Genomic DNA, 24,868 nt, shown 5'->3' with positions numbered 1-24,868 from the left:
TTATTACAATAAATATTTAGCTTTATTAATCGATGAAAAATGAATTTTGATTAGACCAGGCTAATCAAAACAATGATAGAACCAGAACTGTTTTCAGAATACAGCACTCCAACATCATGCATCATGTCTCCTGTCCCAAAGAACTACTGTTAAAGAGGAGCCCAAAGTCATGGACTAAATAAATTCAATGGACATTTTAGAGGAATGGTCCATAAGCTAAGGGAATTATACCTGCATATGTCTATAAAAAGACCCTAAAAGAAGCATTGGAACCTGTGGGACCTTGGCATGACATAAATGGTATAGAATAAGGCATAAATATTTACCTGGTTTCAGATGGGATTGAGTTAATTTTCTTACTAGTAGCTGGTATGGTACTGTGTTTTAGATCAAGGAGGAGAAAAATATTGATAACATTCTGATGGTTGAGTTTTTGCTGAGTAGTGTTCATCGTGAGTCAAGGACTTTTAAGCTTCTCACACCACCCCACCATCAAGGAGGCTGGTGGGCAAAACTGTCAGCCAGAACAGTTCACCCTAGCTGGCCAAAGGAATATTCCATACCATATGATGTCATGCTCAGTATATAAATTAGGGGAAAAGAAGGCTGGGAGCTGCTGCTCAAGAACGCACTGGGCATCATTCATTGAGTGTAAAGCAACTGTGTTGTGCATCATGTGATTTAGTTCTATTAATATTAGAGTTGTTATTATTATTGTTGTTATTTCACTTTCCATTTCTTTTCTGCCCTAATAAACCATCTTTTTCTCACCCTGTGAATTTTACTTCCACTGTGGAGAAGGGCTTGAGTGATCAGCTGTGCGATGTTTAACAGCCTGCAAAATAAAGCCATGACAGTGCCCAACTTTATGCCTCTGTGTAGAAGACACATGTGGACCATGTGCAGTGACCTCAGAAAAAGGCCAAGAGGATGCTTGGGAGCAGGTGATCCCACACACAGGAAAGGACATCAATGGAATGGAGGAATCTCAGCAGGGCCACCAAGAACCTCACAGAATGGAGGGACTGCTCTACATGGATGAGCAAGAACAGTGAGAGTGTTCAGACTGTTGAAGAAGAGAATCAAAGGACTTAGGCATGACCTTCATGCTTGTAGGAGATTACAGAATAGAGGAAATGCTGTCCTTTATCTGGTACTTGAGCAGAGGGCTGAAGACAGCACAATGAAAATGAATCAAGGGAAAATGCAGCAGGATCTGTATGGCCCTAAGGAGAGTCTATCTGTAGAAGATGACATCCAAAGAGCTTACGGAGCACTTCTGTTTGTGGTTTGCATGACTGATGGGTTAAAGTGTTGTGCAAGGTGCTGTGATGTCTCAGCTGAGGCTGTTTGAAGGAAGATGTGGTAATAGAGGCATGATGGTGCACTGTGGCTTGGCAAAAGTGCTGGGCGAGGCCCTGGGCATGTTCCCATGCTTCCTTCGATAGCTCAGCTGGTAGAGCAGAGGACTGTAGGCTCCCTGGCATGGCCATCCTTAGGTCGCTGGTTCAACTCCGGCTCGAAGGAGTCACCTTTTGCCTCTCACGCACATCCCACACTGCCACTGCCACTGCCTTTTTCTGATCCTGCCCAGGGACCTCCCCAGAATGAGTGCCCAGCTGTGAGCTCTTGCCTTAGCTGTGGTAGATAACCAGGCAAGGCATTTTTTGGTGAAACCCTTGGGCAGGGGATGGTGGTTCTGACCATGGGGCTTGTCTGCAGGACTGTGAGGGGATGAGTTGGTGGTGTGAGAGTGATATGGATGGGAGGCTCAGGCTTTGGGTGCAGGGCACCCTGGGTCAGGGCTGGGTGCCTGGGAGGGGAGAGGACCTCAGTCAGAGGCTGCAGCCTGGGGAATTAGCTCAAGTGGTAGAGCGCTCGCTTAGCATGTGAGAGGTAGCGGGATCGATGCCCGCATTCTCCAATGCTTTTCATTCCTCCTTGTCTGGATACAGGGCCTTTTGTCAGAGATCCATCTGACCTCTGAGGAGGCTGTGAAGAAATATATGGCGTGCCCTGGATTTGCAGAGAAGGATGACATCAAGAGCACTATGGGCAGCTTAATGGATTAATTGATTTTCTCATTCTTTGGTTGTGTCCTACGTAACCCAAAATGTTACCATATTCTATATCCATCTGTGCCCAGAATTGTTACTCTCTCTGGAAAGCCTTGAGGCTGGAAATGGAACTGCAGGGCTGTAGCATTGCCAGGTCTTCTAAAAGCCAGAATCTCTCAGGTATAGCTCTCTCTTGCCTCTTGGTTTTTGCTCTTTCCTTTTCGTTCTCACAGGGAGAGAGCTGAGGCAGAGTAGGTAGAAGCTCCCCTTGGTTTTCTTTTGTCTTCTTTCCTGAGAGGGTTGCTTCAGACTTCCAAGGAGCCACATTTTGTGGTCCTGGACTGCTTCAAAGCAAATTTCACCTGTGTACAGTCACAACGTCGCACCAAGAAAAGCACAACAGCCCCACTCCACATGGCTGTTCCAACCTGCCAGCAGTGCCCAGTGGAAATGGGAAGGCATGGAGTCTGAGTCTCCCCTGCCAACTGCCTGCTGTTTCTCCTCATGAAAAGGTGAAGTCCCTATGTGAGTTCCAGCTGGATTGAGTTTCAGCTGCTGGAGTGCCTTTTTTGACAGAGCTGCTGCCACCAGAGATAGGAGGGGCATTTGTCAGGTTTTAGAATCTAGGTTTTCTTTTTGTTTTGCCCATGTTCTCTGCTGCTTGTTGTTTAGGGGGAGTTTTTTGTAATCACGGAGGTTTGGTATCTGTGTTGTTTTGCTTTTTTTTCTCTCTTTTTGTTCACTCTGTCGTCAAGCAGTCAAAAGAGGGGGAGGGTTTCCACTGTCTTTGTCTCTCCACATGCAATCCTTCATGGAGGGTGCCATATTGGGCAGAGGGTTTTCTCTGCCACTTTTAATTTCTCCTTGTTTGCAGGGAGTCTGCGAGATTTAGAAACTCTGCAACCAGTGATTATTATTGTTATTTTTCTTGTCTGTTGCTATTTCACATTTTTGGTAAACTTATTTTTCATTTAGATATGCTCACGTTCCTCTCTACTTATTGGTGGAAGGGAATTGGCTAAAAATAAATGGGAAGTAACTAGTTTTAAAGTGTCTACCCCCTTAGCTTGACTTAAACCCAGACAGTTTGGCAGTTCTCAAAGATCAAGCCCAGTACGGAAAAGGATGTTAATGAAATGGGACAACCTCAGTGGTGGGCCACCAAGAATCACAAGGAAGCACTTGATTTCTCTTTAAGGATGGGCTGAGGAGAGTGGGCATGTTCAGTTTAAGGAAAGAGAGGTTCTAAGGACTTGCAGATGACCTTGTGGTACTTCAGTGTAGGTCACAAAATTGAGAAATGGCTATAATTTTGTTTTCTCTTATGCTTGAGCAGAGACCAAAAGACAGCAGAATAAAAGGGAATCAAGGGAACATGCAGCAGGACATGGGTGAGCTCTGTATGGCCCTAAGGAGAGTCCATGTGGAGAGGATGACTTCCAAGGAACTTATGGACATTTCTGTGGTTTGCATGAGTGATGGGCTAAAGTACTGAGCAAGGAGGTGTGATGTAGGAGGTGAGGCTGTTTGAAGGAAGATGTGGCAATAGAGGCATGATGGTGCACTGTGGCTTGGCAAAAGTGCTGGGCGAGGCCCTGGGCATGTTCCCATGCTTCCTTCGATAGCTCAGCTGGTAGAGCGGAGGACTGTAGGCTCCCTGGCATGGCCATCCTTAGGTCGCTGGTTCAACTCCGGCTCGAAGGAGTCACCTTTTGCCTCTCACGCACATCCCACACTGCCACTGCCACTGCCTTTTTCTGATCCTGCCCAGGGACCTCCCCAGAATGAGTGCCCAGCCATGAGCTCTTGCCTAAGCTGTAATAACCAGGCAAGACATTTTTGGGTGAACCCTTAGGCAGGGGATGTTGGTTCTGACCACTGGTGCTGTCCACAGTCAGCTCCAGCAGGACTGTGAGGGGATGAGTTGGTGGTGTGAGAGTGATATGAATGGGAGGCACAGGCTTTGGGTACAGGGCACCCTGGGTCAGGGCTGGGTGCCTGGGAGGGAAGAGGATCTCAGTCAGAGGCTGCAGCCTGGGGAATTAGCTCAAGTGGTAGAGCGCTCGCTTAGCATGTGAGAGGTAGTGGGATCGATGCCCGCATTCTCCAGTGCTTTTCATTCTCCCTGGTGGGGACACAGGGCCCTTTGCCAGGGATCCATCTGTGTCCTGTGGAGATTTATGGTGTGCCCTGAATTTACAGATAAGACAGACATCTAGGGTTGTATCAAGATTACTATGTTCAGTTTAACAGAAGAAATTATGCTCTCTCTTTGCTTGACAGTTCTCAAATATCAAGCAAAATACAGGAAAGGACATCAATGGAATGGAACAACCTCAATGGAGGGCTGCTAAGAATCTTAAATAACTGATAGATTTCTCTTTCAGGATCAGCTGAGGAGAGTGGGCATGTTCAGTTTGGAGAAAGAGATGTTTGGAGGACTTGTTGCAGTGCTTAGGCATAGGCTACAGAACAGAGAAATGGCTATAATTTTGTTTTCTCTTATGCTTGAGCAGAGACCAAAAGACAGCACAGTGAAAACCAATCAAGGGAAAATGCAGCAGGATATAGGTAAGATCTGTGTGGCCATGAAGAGAGTCCATGTGTAGAAGATGATGTCCAAGGAGCTTATGGAGCACTTCTGTTTGTGGTTTGCATGACTGATGGGTTAAAGTGTTGTGCAAGGTGCTGTGATGTCTCAGCTGAGGCTGTTTGAAGGAAGATGTGGTAATAGAGGCATGATGGTGCACTGTGGCTTGGCAAAAGTGCTGGGCGAGGCCCTGGGCATGTTCCCATGCTTCCTTCGATAGCTCAGCTGGTAGAGCGGAGGACTGTAGGCTCCCTGGCATGGCCATCCTTAGGTCGCTGGTTCAACTCCGGCTCGAAGGAGTCACCTTTTGCTTCTCACACACATCCCACACTGCCACTGCCACTGCCTTTTGGTCCTGCCCAGGGACCTCCCCAGAATGAGTGCCCAGTTGTGAGCCCTTGTCTGAGTTTGGGAATACTACTGCCCCAGCAGTTTTGACTGAGCCCTTGGGCAGGGGATGGTGATTCTGAGCTCTGAAGTTGGCCAAAGTCTTCTCCAGCTGGAATGTGAGTGGGTGGGTTGATGGTGTGAGAGTGATATGAATGGGAGGCTCCGGCTTTGGGTGCAGGGCACCCTGGGTCAGGGCTGGGTGCCTGGGAGGGGAGAGGACCTCAGTCAGAGGCTGCAGCCTGGGGAATTAGCTCAAGTGGTAGAGCGCTCGCTTAGCATGTGAGAGGTAGCGGGATCGATGCCTGCATTCTCCAATGCTTTTCATTCTCTTTCCTGCACCATAGGTGCTCTGGTCCTTGTGGCTGTGGGGAGCCTTGGATGAACCCAGAGGCTTTATCAGGAGTAGAACAGGCCAATGGCATAGGCATGATTAAGCCATTTTCCCTCCTTGCTTCACAGTAATTAAATGGCATTAAGAGTGCTGTACACATTTTCTAATAAATTTCTTAATCACCAATATACCATCACAGAGGTGTTGTGTTGACCTTTTGGAGCAAGTCCAGAGGAGGCACCCCATGATTAGGTTAGAAGGATGGTGCTCCTTTCCTGGGAGGCAAGGCCAGAAGAATTTGGACTATTCAGACTAGAAAAGAGAAATCTTTAGTGTGACATAATTGGAGCTTCTCAGTACTTAGGCAGGGTTTACAAGAAAGATGGAGCAGGGCTTTTGACATGGGGGTGTAGTGTAGGGCAAGGGGTAATGGCTAGAAATTGAAAGAGGCAAGGTTTAGATTAGACATTACAAAGAAATTCTTCACTGTGAGGTTGGTGATGCACTGGAATTGGTTGCTCAGAGAAGCTGTGGATGACCTATCCCTGGAAGTGCTCAGTGCCAGATTGGATGAGGCTTTGAGCAACTTGGTCTAGTCTGAGCAACCCTGGGCAGAAGGTTGGAACTAGATGATCTTTAAGGTCCCTTCCAACACAAACCACTCTATGAGTCTATGGTTTTCTTGTAAGTAGTCTATCAAACAGGATCTTTTGAAACTTCTGAAGAAAAGAAATCCAGTATCTATCTCTCTGCATATTAATTCACTGTCAGACAAGAAAGCATAAGTCAAAGTACAGTTTCATCTATTACGCCAAAAAAAAGATTCTAAAATTATTTTTGTATTATATTGAAGATAAACAGATCTCCTTTGAAATTCTGCTGATTAAAAGCTCGTTAGCTTTACTCCCTGATAAATTAGATTGTGCCAAACTCCAAATAAAATCACAGAGTCATGTCTGTCATGTTTATTAAAAAGCAAATTTTGCCCTGGGCTGTGGCGGTATAATTAACAGTGACTTAATTAATAATGGCAGGAAACTCAGAATCAGGTATGGCTGGTTTTATACCTTGTACTAAAGAATACCATTTCAGCAGCAGATTTTTGGATTAACATAAATTAAATTATAATTAAAGCAAATCTATGAGACTGACTCATCATTTTATCTTGCAAATATTTACAGCTACTCTATTAAAATTGAATCCCTCTGACATTTCCACTTTAGTCAGAAGCAGCCTTTTTTTTCTCTAATTACTAATAAAGATGGAGAAAGCACCACTGTCAGTTTTGCCATAGATCACTGTGTAAATCATCCATATTCATGCTCAGCATTAAATAGAGTTAATTGCATTCTACATTCTTCCATGACAACTTTCTCCTTTGGGGATTTCCAGAAAATTAAATGTAAAAGCAACTGGAAAACATGAAGTTTGAGACAGAAGATGATTTCTATAGACAGGCTGTACTACAGGGACACAGAAGGTGCAAGTCATAAGTGAATTTGATACCATAGTATCCTTTTTTCCCAGTGGTATAATTATCCAAGACAACAGAACCATGGGATGTCAACAGTTCTCCTTCCATTGTATGAAGAGTTTGGACATTCACTACTTTTGCCTTCATTGAATATGTGCCTTTAGGAGCAGAAAGCAGGAGAAATGCAATTTGTTCAAAAACATGGAGGACAGAGTCTTGCCAAAATTCAAGCTAAATGATGCAAGTAGATCTATTTCATAAACCTTTTTCAGATATATTCTTACATTCAATACAAAAATTAAGCTGTGTTAAGTTTGCCTGGTAATACAGTGCAACAAACAATAGCCAGAATTATGCTGTAATAAAAATTTTACAATATTTATTAAAACTGCAAGTCCATGACTGACATATTTCAGTGTCAAGAACATCTACTTCACAGGTGACATTAAAATTTTTCAACAGCAGCTGAGCAAATTTAAGGGAAAAATTACCCATAAAATCTTCTGGTCTTACTTCTAGGTCTTGTTACATTTCAACAATAAAATATTTGACACCATTTTGATAACTTGTGTTTGACTCAAACTATTCTTAATGTCCTCTCTTCTTTTTCAATAGAGAAACTAGCATTCGTGTGCCAGTATTTTTCAGTAGCTAGTTACACTCACAGTTAAAACCATGCACCTCCTTTTCAGCTCAAATAATTTTCAGATCCCAAGCTCTGCTTTTGGTTATGCCTACCTTCATAAAGTGAACAACTATCTCACACCTAGCAATTTTCCCCTTCAAGGTACATTACACACTCTAATCAAACAATCTTTTTCTTTTCTTCTAAATAATCTTCTTTTTCTTTTCTGACAAGATAAACTGATTGAACTCATGTCTCTTACTCTAGTTCTCAAATTGTCATTACAGCACTTGCATTAGCTTTACTTTTCAATAGACTTCAGGAAAAATACTAACACAAGAACTGGGTGCAGTATTCAAATAGCCCAGGTTAGTTTATCCCAACAGTCTGACCTCTCATTCATTTAGATTAAAATATTTCAGATTATTCACAGACTGCTTGTGGGATGAAATCAGTAGATTCACATTGCGTCATCTCTGATCCTTTTCAGGCTCACAAATTTAAAAAGAAGAAAGGATTGTGACAATGAATGTCTACTGTGCAGGTAACTCAAAAGGTTTTGCCATCATAATCATGCCAGACAAATAAGCATTTTTAGACCTGTTGCAAAGCACATACCTGTAGGACTTCTTAATCTTTTACGTACCTGTAGGACTTCTTAATCTCATCATGTGTTGCTCCCTTCTCTAGTGCCAGGATTTCATATAACGCTTCACCTGATGTTGACAAAGCACGTTGTCTTTGTTCAGCCATGATAGCAGTGCATTACCAAAGCTGCTAATGTAGAACATCATTTAAAATACCAGGGACTGCAAGTATACAGGGATAGTATTTCTTACTGTTCATTTTAATAGATTTTTTCAGGCAGTAAAAGGTTAAAAATACATAAAAATGCATCTAGAATAAAATCTCCTCTATATTATCTTCTGTCTTTTAATATATTTTACAATTAGGAAAAAATGAGAAAATGGAAAAGCAGAAACTAAATAACAGAAGCGTTGTGATGGGTAGAACTGTTCATATTAAAGACTTGATATTGCCATCACTGAAATGAATAGATAAATTTGCTATAGCATTAATACCCAAACATTGTATTTCCACCTATTTTTATTTGTGTTTGTTTACATTTTCCTTTACTAAGTCTTAGGAGAATTATTCCACTATATGTTGAGGTTATTGACTTTTTACAGCAAGGTAAGAGCTCAGTACCTCTGAGTATTACCTAATGCAACGAAGTGGAGAATTTTTGCTTTCTTAACACAAGGGCTCAGGTTCAGCCTAACCAATCTTAGGTGCTTAAATTGTGATTAAATTTGAATCTGAACCAAACTAGACTCCTTATACTGTCAACAGACATAGAGACTCCAAGAACCACTGGCCAAGCACTTTCTCCCCATTTTCTCCACAGTGTGCTCAGGAGCTTGAGTATCGTGTCCAGTTCCAGGCCCATCAATTCAGGGAGAACATTAAAGTGCCAAAGCAAGTTCAGAAAAGAGCGATGGAGCTGGTGAAGGTTCTGGAGCACAAGTCTGATGAGGAGCAGCTGAGGCAGCTGGGGGTGTTTGGCCTGGAGAAAAGGAGGCTCAAGGGTGACCTAACCACTTCCTTACAACTCCGTGAAAGGAGATTGTAGCCAGGTGGGGGTTGGTGTCTTCTCCTAGGCAACCAGCGACAGGACAAGAGGACACAGTCTTAAGGTACACTAGGGGAAGTCTAAGTCAGACATAAGAAGAATTTATTCACAGAAAGAATGATTAGATATTGGAATGGGCTGCCGGGGAGGTGCTGGAGCCACTGTCCCTGGAGGTGTTTAAGGAAAGACTGGATGTGGCACTTTGTGCCATGGTTTAGTTGACATGGTGGTGTTCAGTCATAGACTGGACTTGATGATCTTTTCCAGCCTGATTGATTCTGTGACTCCCAACCATGACCCTGAGAACCAGTGGAATGAATCTGGACCTACATGATGAGAGTAGATACCAAGAATTGACCCAGGTATTATAAAAGTAACTTTATAAAAAAATTGTTTATGGGAAATACTGACATCTAGCAGGGTCCTATCTTATTTGAGATACAAGAGTTAGGATTGAATTAATGATAAATTTAACATGGTACCCTTAAGTATAGCGCAAGCACAGACTGACAGATTTAGTCCACTTCAGATCTAACATTTTTTCCTTCCTTTTTCACAGAAGAGAAGCAGACAAACCAGTGATTCTTCACTGAGAGGTTTGACTACCTCCTTACAGTGTGCAGTTCATCCTTTGGATTTGAAGAATGAAACATTTTTAAACCAGACCTTGCTAATGCTAGGCAAGAAACTCAAAGAGCAGAAACTCCTCCTAGCAGCTTTCCAATATTTAGAGAGGGCCTATAAGAGATGTGGAAAGAGACTTTTTACAAGTACATGCAGTAACAGGACAAGTGGGAATGGCTTTAACCTGAAAGAGGCTAAATTTAGATTAGATATTAGGAATAAATTCTTCACTGTGAGGGTGGTGAAGCACTGGAACATGTTGCCCAGAGGAGCTGCCCCATCCCTGGAGGTTTTCAAGGCCAGTCTGGATGAGGCTCTGAGCAACTTGATCTAGTGGAAGGTGTCCCAGCCCAGGGTAGGGGGTTGGAACCAGATGACCTTTAAGGTCCCTTCCAACTCAAACCATTATAGGATTCTACATGAACCACAATTTAAACCACAAGATATAGATACCTATGATTCATAAGAGAAAGCTACAGCTCATTGATGGCAGACTTGCCACAACAAAACTTTCACCACAACTTTCTTTCTTTGAACGTTGGTCCCCTCTCCAAATGTTGAAAAGTGATCACAGAAAAAGCCTAAAAGTGAGCTGTAACCCCAGTCATAAGAAAAATTTCTATAAACCAGCTTTGTTAGGTAAGACTACCCTCTCTTTTATTACACCCTTCTCATTGCTGAGCTAGAAACACTATCATGACATTATTCATATATTATTTACTAAGCCACATTTTGGTTCAGAACCAATCATGTAGCACTTTTAAGTTCTTTGGTATTATTCAATATGAAAAAGAAAATCAAATACCATGTAAGTACACAGAGAAACATAATCACGTAGTAATTCTGGCATATAGTATTAACTTTGATGTTTTCTTTTTCTGATCAACCAACTCACAATTAAGGGCCCTTTGACCTGCTGAAAAAAAATACCTTTCTACTCTTAGGTGTGGTAAACAATCCCTCAATTAAATGTATTGAACTTTTGGTTTTAAGTTAACAATTAGAAAATGAAATTGCACGTGAGTATCTAGATATTACTTTACCACCTGCAGTAATAAAACACATGTGTTTTGTTCATGATGGCATGCCTAGAGGATATTTAGCATAATCCCAGGATCTATCCTGGCACTGGAATCATGCAAAGCATATGAAGCCTGTTAATGCACAAGGTAATGGTAATAATCATGTGGAGTCACAAGTATACAGCATTAGTTAAAAATCTGTGACATAATGCTGATCAGCTACCTGACAGCCCTGAAGCATAAACTAAAATTAAAGTCATGGTGGATTTAATTTTGAAGAACTACAAGGTCACGTAATTTGTACTTTCTCATACAATAATTTTAATAACCTAGTCAGCTATGGAAATTTAGACTCAATAGCCTATTCAGTCTTCTAGTGATTAATCAACTTGAAGCTTTAACTTTAGCTATTCAAAATTATTTCTTACTTATTTAAAGCAGTCCTATAAAAATACTAGAAGTGCAATAAGACTACTTTTCTAGAAAAAAGTTAAACTCTCCTTATTAAGGAAGATGTAACAGTCACAATTTTAGTACTAGATACATTCCTCATGGCTGAAAATACATTAGAATCCTATTTTTGAGCTACTTATTTTTTTCCAGTAGAACAAAGTCAAGATGTTGTTTTCTTCCTTGAATGACAATAAAACTATTAAAACACACTCCAAATTCTGGTAATAATTCTACATCTCCTAAGAAGATAGGACCCCAGTTAACTTCAGCTCCTTCTATGCCGATTTTACACTACCCAGCATTAAGCACCTTATAGAGAGGTTGTAATAATATGCCTTTTTTTCTTACAATACCCATAGTTCATTTGGATTGGTGCTGAAAAATAAGGCAAAGTTATTCAAAGAACATACCTGTTTCAAAAAGTGGTGGCACACAGGCTGGCAGGTATAAACTCACAACATTATGAGTTCAATACCTTGATGTTCTTATGCCAATATCATCCCAAAGGAAAGAAGCAAGTGCCACCAGAAGTGCTGCTCCACAGAAAGCAGCTGCTGCTTTTCATCCTTCACAATCAGGGTTAAACAGGTCAGTGGAGTCTGATTACGTCTTTTGTTGTCCAGTATCCAGTTGGTTATCTCTCAGGAAGATCTATGAAAGAGCAAATAAAACATTCATGAGTCTAAAAGCTGATATATCCAAGAGTTAATGACACCAAAAAATTTGGGACAACTCTGTATTGAGTTAGTTCTTCTTCTGTGCTTTACTCCTGATAGGGTATTGAGTTTGTCTTTTTTTTTTTTCCCATGTAGACATATTAAATTGTTTTAAATATAAAACAGTCTCTTGCCCTAAATTACACTTCTTTAAGACCAGCCATGGCTTAGGTTTACTACTCAATTTATTCCAAAACAGGATTAATAGAAGAAGTCCCTTTAGGACTTAGTCCTGAGTTCCTGTAAATTTTTATATCAAAACAGAAGGTGTAGGATGTTGTCTTTTATTCTGATGGAGTTTCTTCTCTTACACCATGAAAATCTAGAGGGCCATTCCTTTCCATTTGGAACAGAGAAGACTATAAATGCTAGAGACTTAAAACCCCCAATTTTTTCTGGTATATCATCCTTGGAACCAAACAGTTCATCCTTTGCACTCAAAAATTTCCTAGATCATACCCAATTCCAAACCATATCCTTTGTACTGTGTTGACTTTGGCTGGCTGCCAGACCTCTACCCACCTCACACCATCCACCATACCCCCTTCAACAGAATGGGAAAAGAGGATAAAGTGAAAAGCTCAAAGATCAAAATAAAGATAGGGTGATCCCTTACCCATTACTGTTATGGGCAAAACAGACATAACTTGGGGAAAATGAATTTCGTTTATAACTAATTAAAAGAGATTTGCATGGTAAGAAACCAAGACAAAAATTGAAAAACCTTCCCCTCGCCACCCTGTTTCCAGGCTCAAATTTGCTCCTTCATTCACATCTATCCCTCACCATCCATGAGCAGAGCTAGGAGGACAAGAATCATGGGTTGTATAGTTAAGATCACATGAAGTATATTTATAATTTTATATATATATTTATATATATATAACATATATGATACAATTGTGGTCAAATACATAATAAAGTATGTTATGATCACATATATATGAAGTATATTTATGATTATAGAATTATGACCATATAAAAACAAAACAAGAGGATAGCCAATACAAAAATTGCTAACTGGATGCTTTTTAATGTGAAGCATATGATTTTAACATTTCTCTAGTTTTTAGGTATATTCTTAATTTCAAAATTTCCCTCTAATTTCAGCTTCCTATGGGGACAAGGCAAAGGACATTTCAATCTAAAATGTGAGTGATTTTCATAAATATGAGAAATCAAAATAGCATAGTCAAAGTACCTTGCCCAGGACAATAACAACAGAGTAGGTATAGCTAATTTTACTGCATTGTGTGAACACAATAAACCAGATTATTCAATCAACATGCTTGATCGCTATCTTTGAAATGATTTTATAATTCTTGCAATACAAAGCAAAACAAAATGTACTCTTTCTAACGGTAAGAAGAAATTTAGGGAACAGAAATAAAACCAGGCAGAAAATAAAATCACTTCCAGGTTATCCAAATCCCTTGTATTTATATTCATCCTATTACAAGATCCCTGCTCTGCATTCCTGGCACACACCAGGACTTGCAATTCCGTGTGGATGCAGCTCCCTCTGGTGCGCAGAGCCGGGACCACTCTGCAATCTGCCTTGCTTTTCCTGCTAGCACTCTTGATTTCTTTGAAGGAAACGAACACAATCCCAGTGAATCTAAGGAGTTTTGTCCCTTTTGGTGTTCTGTATCCTTAACATATTCTAAAGACTCTTTAAAAGACTCAAAATTTGCTGAATTGTAAATCTTTTTGTCAGATCAGCTATGCAATTCAGAAGAATAACCAGATAATTTATTACCTGTTCACTCTTCTCATTCATTTTTATGGGTTTTGTATTGTAACACCTGATAGTGCACCACAAGACCACTGTGGCAGGCAATGCAAAACTAAAACACAGTTTCAGGCTCTTCTATCTAAAAAATCTGGTTTATACTGTACATTTCATGTATACATTCCATGTATTTTCAAACCAGGCAAACCAGAACATGCCTGGAAATTCAAAGTTGAATATCAGACATAAAAAATTTGAAACATGGCCCAGACAAACAGGAGGTCTGGGGTTACTTCAGAAGCCTCCAGTTACACATAACCAGAGCTAAGGACTGAAGGACTCTGAGTCATTCCAGTCCTTCCTCCTACTACTCCCTCTTTTTCCAGCTCACAGTGAGTTCAAGAACTTAAAGCCTGGAGCTGAGATATACATTGTCATGGTTTGACACTGGCACAATGCCAGTGTCCCCATGAAGATACCTTCTCCCTGGTTTCTGCTGTGAGATGTGACCAGGAATAAGCAAAGCAGGCTCCTACTTAGGAAAGGAAAAAAACCAAAACTTTATTAACTACTCTACAACTACAAATAAAAAGGAACACACACACAGGGAAAATGAAAACCTTACAAATACATTTCCTCCTCCCCCCACCAAATTTCCAATACAATGCATCTATTCTTCAAATCACCAACTCTTAGTCCAGCACCACCCTTCAAACAATCAATCCTCAGTCCATCAAGAGGAGAGGAGTCCTTCTTGTACCATGGGCTTCCCCTGGAAACACAGCTGAAGCCTCGTGTGTTTCTGTGTCACTCGTGGCACCGCCCGGAGTACATCTGCCGTCGTGACCTCTTCCTTTCATGTCCAGTGCTCTCACCACTGAACACGGACCAGAGCTGCTTCTAGGGTTGTCTTTTTAAGGATGCTCTGTCCCGATCCAAAAAAGGCACAGTCTCTCCTTTGGGACACCTGTCCCCACAATCTCTCCTTTGGGACACCTGTCCCCCCCCCCATATTTTTCACCCCCTGGGGCCGAGGGGCACCAACACTGAACCCTCTTGGTTCTGTGGCCATTGCCTCCCCCTAGAATGCAGTCTCTGTATTGGGTCTGTCCATGGCTGTACAAAAAGAGTCCAGCAAAAGCCACTCTATCATCTCTTCCCACTAGGATTCTTCTCTACTCTTCCACTATTTCTCACTCGCCCAGACCTCTCTCACACTTGCACATTCCTACCTCATCTTCCACTCTATCTTCCAGGAGAGGTCAATGATCTGTAAAGTTCTCATTCTCCAAAAAAGGGGTTAAAAGCTCCTACAAGCACCCCCCCCCCCCCCTCCTTCTCCATCCCAGCCGTGCTGCCGGCACAGGCCCATGTTTATCCAGTTTCAAGGTTACAGTCCCAGGCACCGTCTCTCTCTCTCTCTCTCTCTCTCTCTCTCTCTCTCTCTGTGTCTCTCAGGGGGGGCTGCCCGATGGCTCTCGCTCTCTCTCTCTCTTTCTCTCTCTCGCTCTCTCTCTCTCTCTGTTGTCTCTCAGGGGGGGCTGCCCGGTGGCTCCCGGTGTGTGTCTCTCTCTCTCTCTCTCTCTCTCTCTCTCTCTCTCTCTCTCTCTCTCTCTCTCTCTCTCTCTCTCTCTCTCTCTCTCTCTCTCTCTCTCACCCTTCCACCCCGGGGCTCAGGCCTACCTCTCCCGGCCACATGGCTTTTCCCCTCCCCCTGCCCAGCCAGCAGCTGGGCCGGGGGAGAGACCCGAACTCTTTCCCGCCGGAAACCCAAAAGGACCCTCCCAGGGGAGAGCCCTGCTTTTAACCCCGTGTTCTCAGAGGCGGATCCATGTCCTAATGGCCAGGTTAAATGCCAATATTAAAGTCTGAATATCTATTGGCCAAAAACACAGCATCCCAAAAAACACATTTCCTGTCAAACCACCACATACATGCATAAAGGTACTGGCGTCATTGTTCAACAGTGGTGTGAATTTTAACTTCCAAGGCAAGGAAAGACAATTTTTAAAAGCAGAATTATATTCTTAGTTTGTTGAATCTGATAGGGTTAATACTGACAACATCAAAGCATGTAGGAGATACAAGTGATTAGATAAAGCACTCCTGACCTTTATGGAGAACCTACTCTTTCTTCCAGTTGTGGCAGGGAAAGAAAATCTCAGATTTTACTTTGAGGAACTTGGTGATTGAAATAAACTGTCTTGACATGCTTCAGTGAAGCCAGCAGGTTAAGGGAGATAATCCTTACTATCTACTCAGCTGGTAAGGTCACATCTGGAGTGCTGGGTCCAGATAAGGGCCTCCAAGTACAAAAGAGACATGGACATACTGAAGAAAGTCCAAAAAAGGGCCACAAGGATGATGAAGAGACTGGAGCATGTGTCCTGTGAGAAAAGGCTGAGAGAGCTGGGACTGTCCAGGATGGAGAGGGCACTGTGGGGGGAACTCATCAATGTGTGCAAATGTCTGAAGGGACAGTGCAATGAGGACAGAGCCAGGCTCTTCTCAGTGGTGCCCAGTGCCACAACCAGAGACAATGGGACCAGACTCCAAACCCCCAAACACAGGAGGTTCTCTCTGAACATCAGGACACACTTCCTCACTGTGAGGATGACTGAGCACTGCCACAAGTTGCCCAGAGAGGTTGGGAGTCTGCATCCTTGGAGTCACTCAAAAGCCAGCTGGACATGGTTCTGGGCAAGTGGCTCTGGGTGTCCCTGTTTGCTTTCCCCGAAACCTCCCTGCTATGATTACTATTACGGCTAATTTCTGTGCCTTGTTCAACAAAGAGGTGGTCCACAAGGATGTTGGAATTTATATTGGTGACTGACCAGACATGCCAAGAGAAAGAAGGCAGGTGAGGATACTGGAACAAGAACTCTTGCTAACTGATGACTTTTCACTGGTGAATGAATGGCAGTCTGGAAAAAGAAGACCCAACACAAGTAAAGCATGAGTAAAGTGAAGTATGGTAGGCTGATAATATGTGAATTCAGAAAGGGTGTATACAGGGGTAGTGTGTTCTAGTTTTGCAGGATTTTTTCCTTTGTCTTATATTTTAATATTATGCTCTGGTGATATCAATATTTGGAACATTCAGCTAAGCAAGATGGTCAAGGGGAAAATGATGGAGACAGTGAAAAAAAAAATGCTTCTGCCAAGATGTGCTGGACCACTGGTTAAGGCATGGGGATTGATTTTTCTTAAGAAAGAAGAGTACTTCTGAATTGCTATGTCCCCAAATGCTCTTCTTATAATTTCTTTGTATCCAGTTCTGTTTCACATGCTCCTGGACATCTAGTGCCCTGTCTGAACTTTACTGCATGCTGTTAGATATTCCAACAATTTCCCAAAGAAAAGAGCACTGGATTAAGGTCCCTTCTTCAGAGAGAGACTTTTTAGATGTCAGTCAAGCCCCACAATTTTACAGCAAGAAGTTACATTCCTCTTGCCTCATTTCTCTGTTACAGAATAGTTACTGTCATTATGGCTTCAAAAGCAATAACAGAATTGATTTAAATAATATGATTGCATTGCATCCATTTTTAAATACATGAAACTATATTTGAAGGAAGGTATTCCATCTGGTAACCCATCTGCAACTCCATCTATACATGAAGTAAGTATTCATAAGAGAACATTCATATATTTGAATTCTCTGAACATATTGTGACCTTCTGTTACTATTCACATAGAATATCTCAATTTAAATATATCTTGGGTTTTTAATATCTTTAACTGAAGTACTGGAAAAAAGTAGCAAATTCAAGAAGCAGAAGCCTTAAATGAACAGTCAATTACATATTTAAATTTCTCATGCCTTTCCATGGTCAGTTTGACACAAAGAAGCAATCCAGACCTACAACTTCCTTGTTCATTCCAGTAAACTCAATTCAAAGCCTTGGCAGACTACTTAAGTGACAAGACATAAACAATTTTTTTTTTTCCTGGCAATTTAAACTAGAGGCCCCTGACATGATGTTTTAAGTAATAGTAATAGACTTAACTTTTTCAACAACTTACTCAGGAAACACTGCTATCTTTGAAATGGGGTTTATGAATTTTATTTCCATCTGCGATTTATGGAAAGTTCTGAATATTCTCCCTAATTTAAAGTGGGTTATGGAGGTAGCCTTAACTAAGATGTAAATCACAATAATACGTCCAACTTTAAATTAAAATACTTTCTGAAAAGCAAAGACTAGGAAGTTTATTTAGCTTTGACAACTCAGAGGTGAGTTTTCTAGGTCTTTGAGTAAAAGTGAAGTAAGAGAGTTCCCTAATTCTTTATTTAGGCAGTGTTTTGGTAATTTATTTTGCAAGCAGCTGTAGTGCTTTAAGGCAGTATTTTACAACTTCCTATAGTAAATTTACAAATCCACAGTGCTGGTAGCAAGGTTATTCATTTTAGCACCGCCTAATCAGCTACAGCAAAGATTCAGGAAGATTAGCTTGAACAGTATAAGTAAGTGCTTTGACCTATTTCTCAGGCTATTTTACCAGAAACATATTAGGAAATAGCAGTACCACATCTTCACAGTACCTGTTCTTTGGGAATCAAGACTTGCTTTTTGTTCTCTCCACCAAATACAACATTTCTTCAGCACCAAACAGCTCTCCGCAGTTGTTCCTCCTTCACATAGTTTTCATAATTCACCCTCTGACATCTCCTGCAGTCTTTGTCTATGCAAGCTCTTTCTCTACCCTGCACCTACCATTCAACTATTCCCTCCAAAATTCCTGCAAGCTGGCTGCTTACGTACATAGTTCCCAGGAGGGAGGGGATGCAGCAGGGGAGATAGCAGGCAGTAGCTATTTCTCTCTAAAGCTTCATTAATCCCCACATTGGATTTATTGCCCTGTCTTAGAAATGCTCACTTAATTGATGCCTAAGAAAGGTAAATTCTTTCTAAAGTGCTGATGAGTAACTATCTTATCTAGAGCCAGAAAGGAATGCCTGTTCAGTGGTTGAGTTACAAGTCAAAGAATTAAAGCAAAATGCAATCCCAGTTGGGGAATTACAGATTAACAGATGAGAAGACAGAAGTCTAAGATATTTTTCTTTCCTGAATGTTACTTACTGTGAGAAAGTAAAAATTTTTTTTAAGTATTTCATTAGCATAAATATTTCACCAGTAAAGTAAATAAGCAAAACCGTAAACATGAATGTTATTGTGCACATAGCTACTGGAAATATTTCGCAATGGTCAGAAGACTAACATTTCAGTAAATTAGTAGCTCCATTGTTAACCATTTATCACAGCTGTTCTTAAGGGTTTTTTTACCTCACCTTGTTATGACAAGACCTCTCAGCTGGAAAATAGTCAGAGCTGAAACTCAAAGTCTGAATCCATGGGATCACAGTTGGCTCAAGTTAATCTTAGGCTGCCAGCAAAGGAGTGGTGCAAACTTTCACTGATTTTCTTTCTTGCTATTATTTTTTTCCTTAGTTTTCAGCAAAATCAGCTTTCTAGTCTGACTCATTCCACAACTGGCATCATTACTAGAGCTGATGCAATGGAAGTGGTGACATCACACCTTTTCAGCAGCAGTAAAGCCTTACATTGTTTTCAGCTCACCACAGAACTGCACCTTCAGAAGGATCCAGGAGCCAGAACGCCATACATGCGCGAAGCACAAGTAAATTCTTTGGAAAATAGTATGAATAAGGAGAAATAAGACTGCTCTGGACTTAGTCTGTGGCTAAAGGATAGGCCAATGTTTAACTATATATTAAACATATTGGAGACCTCTGCTGCCAGCTTAACACTGCCATGGGTACGTGACACAAGGTGCCGTTCTAGTTGAAATGTGCTCTGCCAATTCAATTTGTTCCAACAAAACTCTGGCAGGTTACCTTTGTCCCAGCAGGATTAGTGCTGCAGCAGGTATCGGTTGCCCACACGGCCCTACTGCTCTGTGGTTCCGGCCCAGTGCATTTCCTCTGCAACCAGGATAAAAGCAGACAGGCGGCAGAGAATCCTCACCGAGCGCTCTGCTAATTTGACAGAAATGTAATCATGTGCCCACACCTGATCCAGATCAAATTTGTACTGCTGGGTGATGTGGCATGGCCCAGAGCCAGCAGTAATGATTGTGGAACCACAGCAGTCGGCGAAGGCTTCTCCTGCAGAGGAATTGCCCGTGCAGGAGACTGCACACAGCGAGTGTGGCCTATCGCTGTGGAAACAGCCTGTGCAGGCTCCCCCAAACATGCCCCGATCCGCACAAAAGAGCCATAGCCAAGCCCTTGCCAAACCACCTTTCTTTCTACCCTCAGAGGCAGAGTGCTGGGTTAGCTTCTGACTGAGAGCATTAAGCATGGGAGTGGAAAAAAAAAAAAAAAAGGAAATTACATGTCTGAGGTTTTTCTTTCGGGCAAGTCTCTTATAAAAATAAAGGAGTGTACAAATGTCTTTGTTTCCCTGCCAACTTTTATAAGAACTAATTAAGACCAAGAAGAGCTTCATTTTCCTCTTTATTTCATAGAGAGAACAGCTAATGAATTTAACCTATTGATGATTTTGCAGCTGCCTGCTTTAATTTGCTTATGATTGGGAAACAAAAAGTTAGTGTAACAGCAAAGAGCTGCCAAAGCCGCTGAGCGGTCACTGGTGCGTGACCAGTGATCCAGCTGTGTGATCAAATTTCAATTAGGCAGCTGTGACAACAGAGCACGGGCTGTCCTTCTGAGCAAGAAAACAGTACTGAAATTAAGGCCACTGCTTAGCACTTGCTTATTTTCAAGCCGGCTGATTTGCCCATAATAAGGTCAACATAACCATAAACGTAGAGACTGCTGGCATTTATTCTCTGCCAAAGAACATCTTGAACTTTTCAACTTTATGATTTATCTATTGATTGCAATAGAAAATTCAGGCCACAAAATGCAGTGGTAATTGCTATCAATAAATGAGAAATTACACTTTACCTGAAAACAATTTTCAGAGGGAAATATTCACAGGCCTTAACATAACTCGTATTTCTTAGTTCAGTCAAGTGGATTACAAAGCATTTATTATATCAGGGAGTCCTATGGGCTTTATGGAAATTGTCCAGAATTCAATAAAGATTTTTATGATTGTTATAAACTCTACAAAATAATTTTTAACGTCCTTTTGATTCTGAATGTGAGATCCCAACCCTCTATAAATCAGTAACAGAACTCACAGCTGAGATTGACAGAAAATGAGCACCCAATAATTTGCAAGTCTTATTTATAAAATTTTCCGTAAATTACTGTACATGACTGGGGAACCTTATGGGTTTTACTCACAATAAACTTTACAGTGTGGGGTTTTTTTTTTTCCAAATGTGGCAGGGGGAGGATGATTCACTTCAGAGGAAGTGAGTTACTTCATTTTCTTGCTTTCCTTAAAAAATAGCTCTTCAAACTTTTACATGTTATTTCAAAATATTATTTCAAAACAATTTGCAAATATTAGCCAGGGATTCCCAAACTCTGGTATCCTAGCAGCAGACTACCTAAGCTACTTAAGAAGGCATAGGAACTACTGCTGCCCTGCTGCACCATCAGTCCCCAGCCAAGGTTAACCCTGCAGCAGCTTCTGCATGAAGCTTTGTACAATCCTAACAACTGGAAATTAGACTATCAAATAATAGGTAACTCTCAGATTTCCACTATTAATTTTATTCCAAAATCACAAATCTGAAGCTGTGGAGCTTTTTCTGGGAAGCAGGGCAAAAGCCCTTAGAGCAAGTAGAAACTGGCCACCAGATGGAATGTAGCAGTATTATAAAGACTTACAGGGAGTGGATGGAGTCTGTGCCACAGAAAGGGGAAATGGGTTGCTGCAGAGTGCATGTCAAATCCAAGGAGAACAGGATCCATATTATGTATTACTTGGTCAATATATGCTGCTACTGTTTCACATCACAATCTCCTTTGCTCGTGCCAGGCAATAGCAGATTTCACCCATTTTCCTTTTCCTATTTAATTTGAAAGTCACATGAAATTTAAATTAATTGTTACAAATTGCATGGAAAACAACATTTTTCCTACATTTGATAAGAAGCAATTATGAATAAGTTTGCTTGATGAACATTTGTTTATATTTTTTCAACTACTGTTTAGAAAGATCTATTTCATCAATTGTTTCCACAAATGGACATTCATGCATACAGATATAATAAAGTGACAAGAAAACAAAAATATAACTGAAAATTGAATTATAAAGCAATTTAAGCTTTGAATATATTTGCTGTTTGGGAGCATAGCTTCAGACTGTACATTTATCCACATTTTGCAATAAAACAGGCACTTGTAATGCAAATAGTATTGACTTGCAGTGTATTAGTATTAATTCTAACTTCCAACAAATTAAATTCTCCCATTATCTGGGAATTGATTATTTTGGCTACAGAAGCAATGACATGTCATTTGCCCACAGATCATCTATTTCAAGATCACAGCAAGATAAGCAATCTTTCGCCAAATTAAGCTTTTTGGGCCTGTTCTCAATTCTTCATAGTCTACAGAAATGTCAGCACTTCTATTGGGGTTTTACACTCATTCTGTCTTTTAAGACAGGGCTTTCTACTTATTTTGTGTAGTCAGAAGTTGGGTGTGTAAGTAAAACCTCCTGCATAGAACTAAACAGACGTTATGGTTTTTCCTGGTTTTAGGTATTCTATAAAACATGCTGCCTTGCAGGTTTGGAACAATTTGCAGACTAGCACATTTGTTCAGATTTTATACATTTTAGTATGAAATTTCTTACTAAAGAATTCTATTAACAAACATCCTGAGTCCAGGGTAAGATGAAACATTATAAAAGCTGCTTATTTTCTTAGGCCTATGCTTGTATAAAAGTAGTCTAGAAACTCCTAGTAATGTAATTTAATCTAGAAAACTGCTGACATGGTATTGATTTATGTAGATTTAACTGATGTTCTGACACGACTAGAGGGTGCTCTCCATAATCCCAGCTCAGCAAAGCATGTAAGAACACGCATAAAATTAAGTATATGCTTTATACCACTAACACTTTATGCCAATTAACCCATATTTTCACTACAATTTCTGCTATGCCTATCTTGTATCACAAATATATTACATAAATATTTAACATATGTAATATATTCCATACATACATTACATATTGCTCTTATCTGTTATATATTTCAATATGTTACTCACGTATTCCAATGAATATATTTCTGTGAGATTTTAAAACTAGATTTTCTGAAATGAACCACTTTTTAAATTATGTGGTATCTGAGTAACTCCTTACATAACACTGATGTACACCATGTAGGTGAGTTTTTATGATACAGATGATGTGGTCTAAGGTAGGCTGACTCCAAAAGGGGCACTCCCACTGCTAGTTACATACCTGCACTTGAACCAGCTGTGTTGTTTGGCTGGTCCCACGTTTTATGGGGGGGCGAGGAAGGGGTGGGGCTAAGAGTAATTTTTTTCCAGTTTAACTCTCTAAAACTCTCTTGGCTTTCTCTAGAGGTGAGCATCAGTACTGGTAGGAGCAAACAGCCAGGAGGAGTGAGCCTCCCACGGAGGGGCATGGCCTCTCTGCACAGCAGGATCTACTTTAGCACAACGTGTATCAGCAAAACGTGCATTTTAAAACCACATTTCCAGTGCGCTTCACACCATTGCAGGGCTCAGCCTCTTTGTTTTACTGCACTACTCCCCGCTTCCCCACCCCCTCCCCCATACAGCTTTTAAAACACGAGACTTGTCTCTAATTAACTGCAAAGCTGGTTTTAAGAAATTGATGAAAAAATGTTCTCCTAATACTCAGACTCTCTTTTATCTGAACATAAAAGTTTATCAGAGCTAATCCTTTTAGTACGCCCTAGTCTTACAAGAACAATTTTCTTTCTTTTGGTCAAGACAAAGGAGCTGAGGAATTTCTGTAAACTAACCCTCCCATCACTTTGTTGCATTTTTGTTGACACATTGGCAATATTCCTTCCAGTTTTAATTGCATTAAGCACATAGAAATTTAGTGAGTTGTAAATGTGACAGGATGCCAGTCACCTTTTCACAATTGTTGAAAACAAAAGGTCTAGCAAAGAATAAACCTAAATAAAAGCAGGGCTAGTCTCTTGAAAGTAATGAACTCTTTTTGCTGCATTTGTTCAGGTAGTTAATGGGAAGACTGGCAGAATGACAGATGTTTTTCCAGACTTGCAGGAGAAGTCATGCTCATGCTAACCCTGACACATTCTTTCCTTTACAAAGAAATGTCAGGATGCTACATGGCAGAAAAACAAGAGTAGCTTCAAATTTTAATCCTCACGCTTCCACTGCTGTAGGTTTTGACAGAAGAGCAGTTCCACCAATGAGCTGAAAAGGAAGAAAAATATTTAAATCCTGATTACTTTCTGAAGCAAGTTCAAATTTAATGGAGAAACTGAGGTAGTATGCCTAAGCATTTTTTGAAAAAGCATAAAAATAACTGCTTGGAATATAATGAAGTCATTTTATTTGAATACTAATTAGTATCCAGTTTTACTACTAATGTGATCCTCTGAATGAGATTGTTAATTCTAATAGTAGTTAATATTAATTTCAGTTTAACTTTTTTGTGAGGGAATAATTGCACACAATAGCCCTTCAATAAAAATAAAATTGAATAATAAAAAAGCCAAAATGCAAGAGGAATGTAGGTGTAAGAGGAAGACTGTAGGTTCCTGTATGCAGTCATCCAAATTTTCAGAAGTGTAAATGCTGCAAGTTACTCCAATTCCCATTTCTGATTTGCTTCATACACCAAAGAGAGACTGTTGTTAAAGTGTCCTTTTGTTGCTAGAAATTTTTCATTAATTTTAGCATATATAAAAAAGCAACTAGTCTACATTTTCATACAAATAAGCTTCTGCAACAAGTGAGTGTGCTCATCTTTAATACAACCAGACATAAATTAAAATGTTCTTTGTCTGAAGAAATTCTGAAGTTACTGCCAGCACTGGTTCTATAAAAAGCAGGACTAGTTAAAGCTCATGCTTGATTTATTTATTTTTTTTAATAGGAATTGCATTAGCTGCTTCTCCTATGGGCTCATATCACTACAGAACTTTCTGCAGAATTAATTCAGTAGAAAGCCCCTTCTGCCCTAGAAGAAGGCAGGACCCCAAAAAAGGTCTAATTTTTGACCTATAAACAGCAAAGTGCTTTCCTGTGATTTTTAACAACACAACACAATGAGATTAAAAAAACATTGTTGCTTCAGCC

General features: G+C 40.6%; 1 protein-coding gene and 4 non-coding genes across 5 annotated transcripts in view; 4 read left to right on the top strand and 1 right to left on the bottom strand.

Moving 5' to 3' along the window:
* DNAJC5B (DnaJ heat shock protein family (Hsp40) member C5 beta) overlaps positions 1 to 11,833 on the bottom strand; it is a 39,975-nt gene extending 28,142 nt beyond the window's left edge. The window contains exons 1-2 of the mRNA XM_077191318.1: positions 11,610 to 11,833; positions 8,114 to 8,241 (exon numbers count right to left, since the gene is read on the bottom strand). Coding sequence (XP_077047433.1) covers positions 8,114 to 8,220 — 107 coding nt within the window. The 5' untranslated portion in view covers positions 8,221 to 8,241; positions 11,610 to 11,833. The remainder of the gene's footprint in view (positions 1 to 8,113; positions 8,242 to 11,609) is intronic.
* Positions 1,439 to 1,527, top strand: TRNAY-GUA (transfer RNA tyrosine (anticodon GUA)). Its single transcript is given in 2 exon segments — positions 1,439 to 1,475; positions 1,492 to 1,527. It is a non-coding gene; the product is annotated as a tRNA-Tyr (tRNA).
* On the top strand, positions 1,852 to 1,924 carry TRNAA-AGC (transfer RNA alanine (anticodon AGC)). Its single transcript has one exon. It is a non-coding gene; the product is annotated as a tRNA-Ala (tRNA).
* Positions 3,673 to 3,761, top strand: TRNAY-GUA (transfer RNA tyrosine (anticodon GUA)). Its single transcript is given in 2 exon segments — positions 3,673 to 3,709; positions 3,726 to 3,761. It is a non-coding gene; the product is annotated as a tRNA-Tyr (tRNA).
* Positions 4,858 to 4,946, top strand: TRNAY-GUA (transfer RNA tyrosine (anticodon GUA)). The gene is given in 2 exon segments: positions 4,858 to 4,894; positions 4,911 to 4,946. It is a non-coding gene; the product is annotated as a tRNA-Tyr (tRNA).
* Positions 11,834 to 24,868: the final 13,035 nt, after the last annotated feature.

This window comes from Agelaius phoeniceus, chromosome 1, assembly GCF_051311805.1.
Source record: "Agelaius phoeniceus isolate bAgePho1 chromosome 1, bAgePho1.hap1, whole genome shotgun sequence".
Taxonomy (NCBI): domain Eukaryota; kingdom Metazoa; phylum Chordata; class Aves; order Passeriformes; family Icteridae; genus Agelaius; species Agelaius phoeniceus.
The sequence above is the reverse complement of the archived record's forward strand: the minus strand, read 5'-3'. Positions and strand labels throughout refer to the sequence as shown.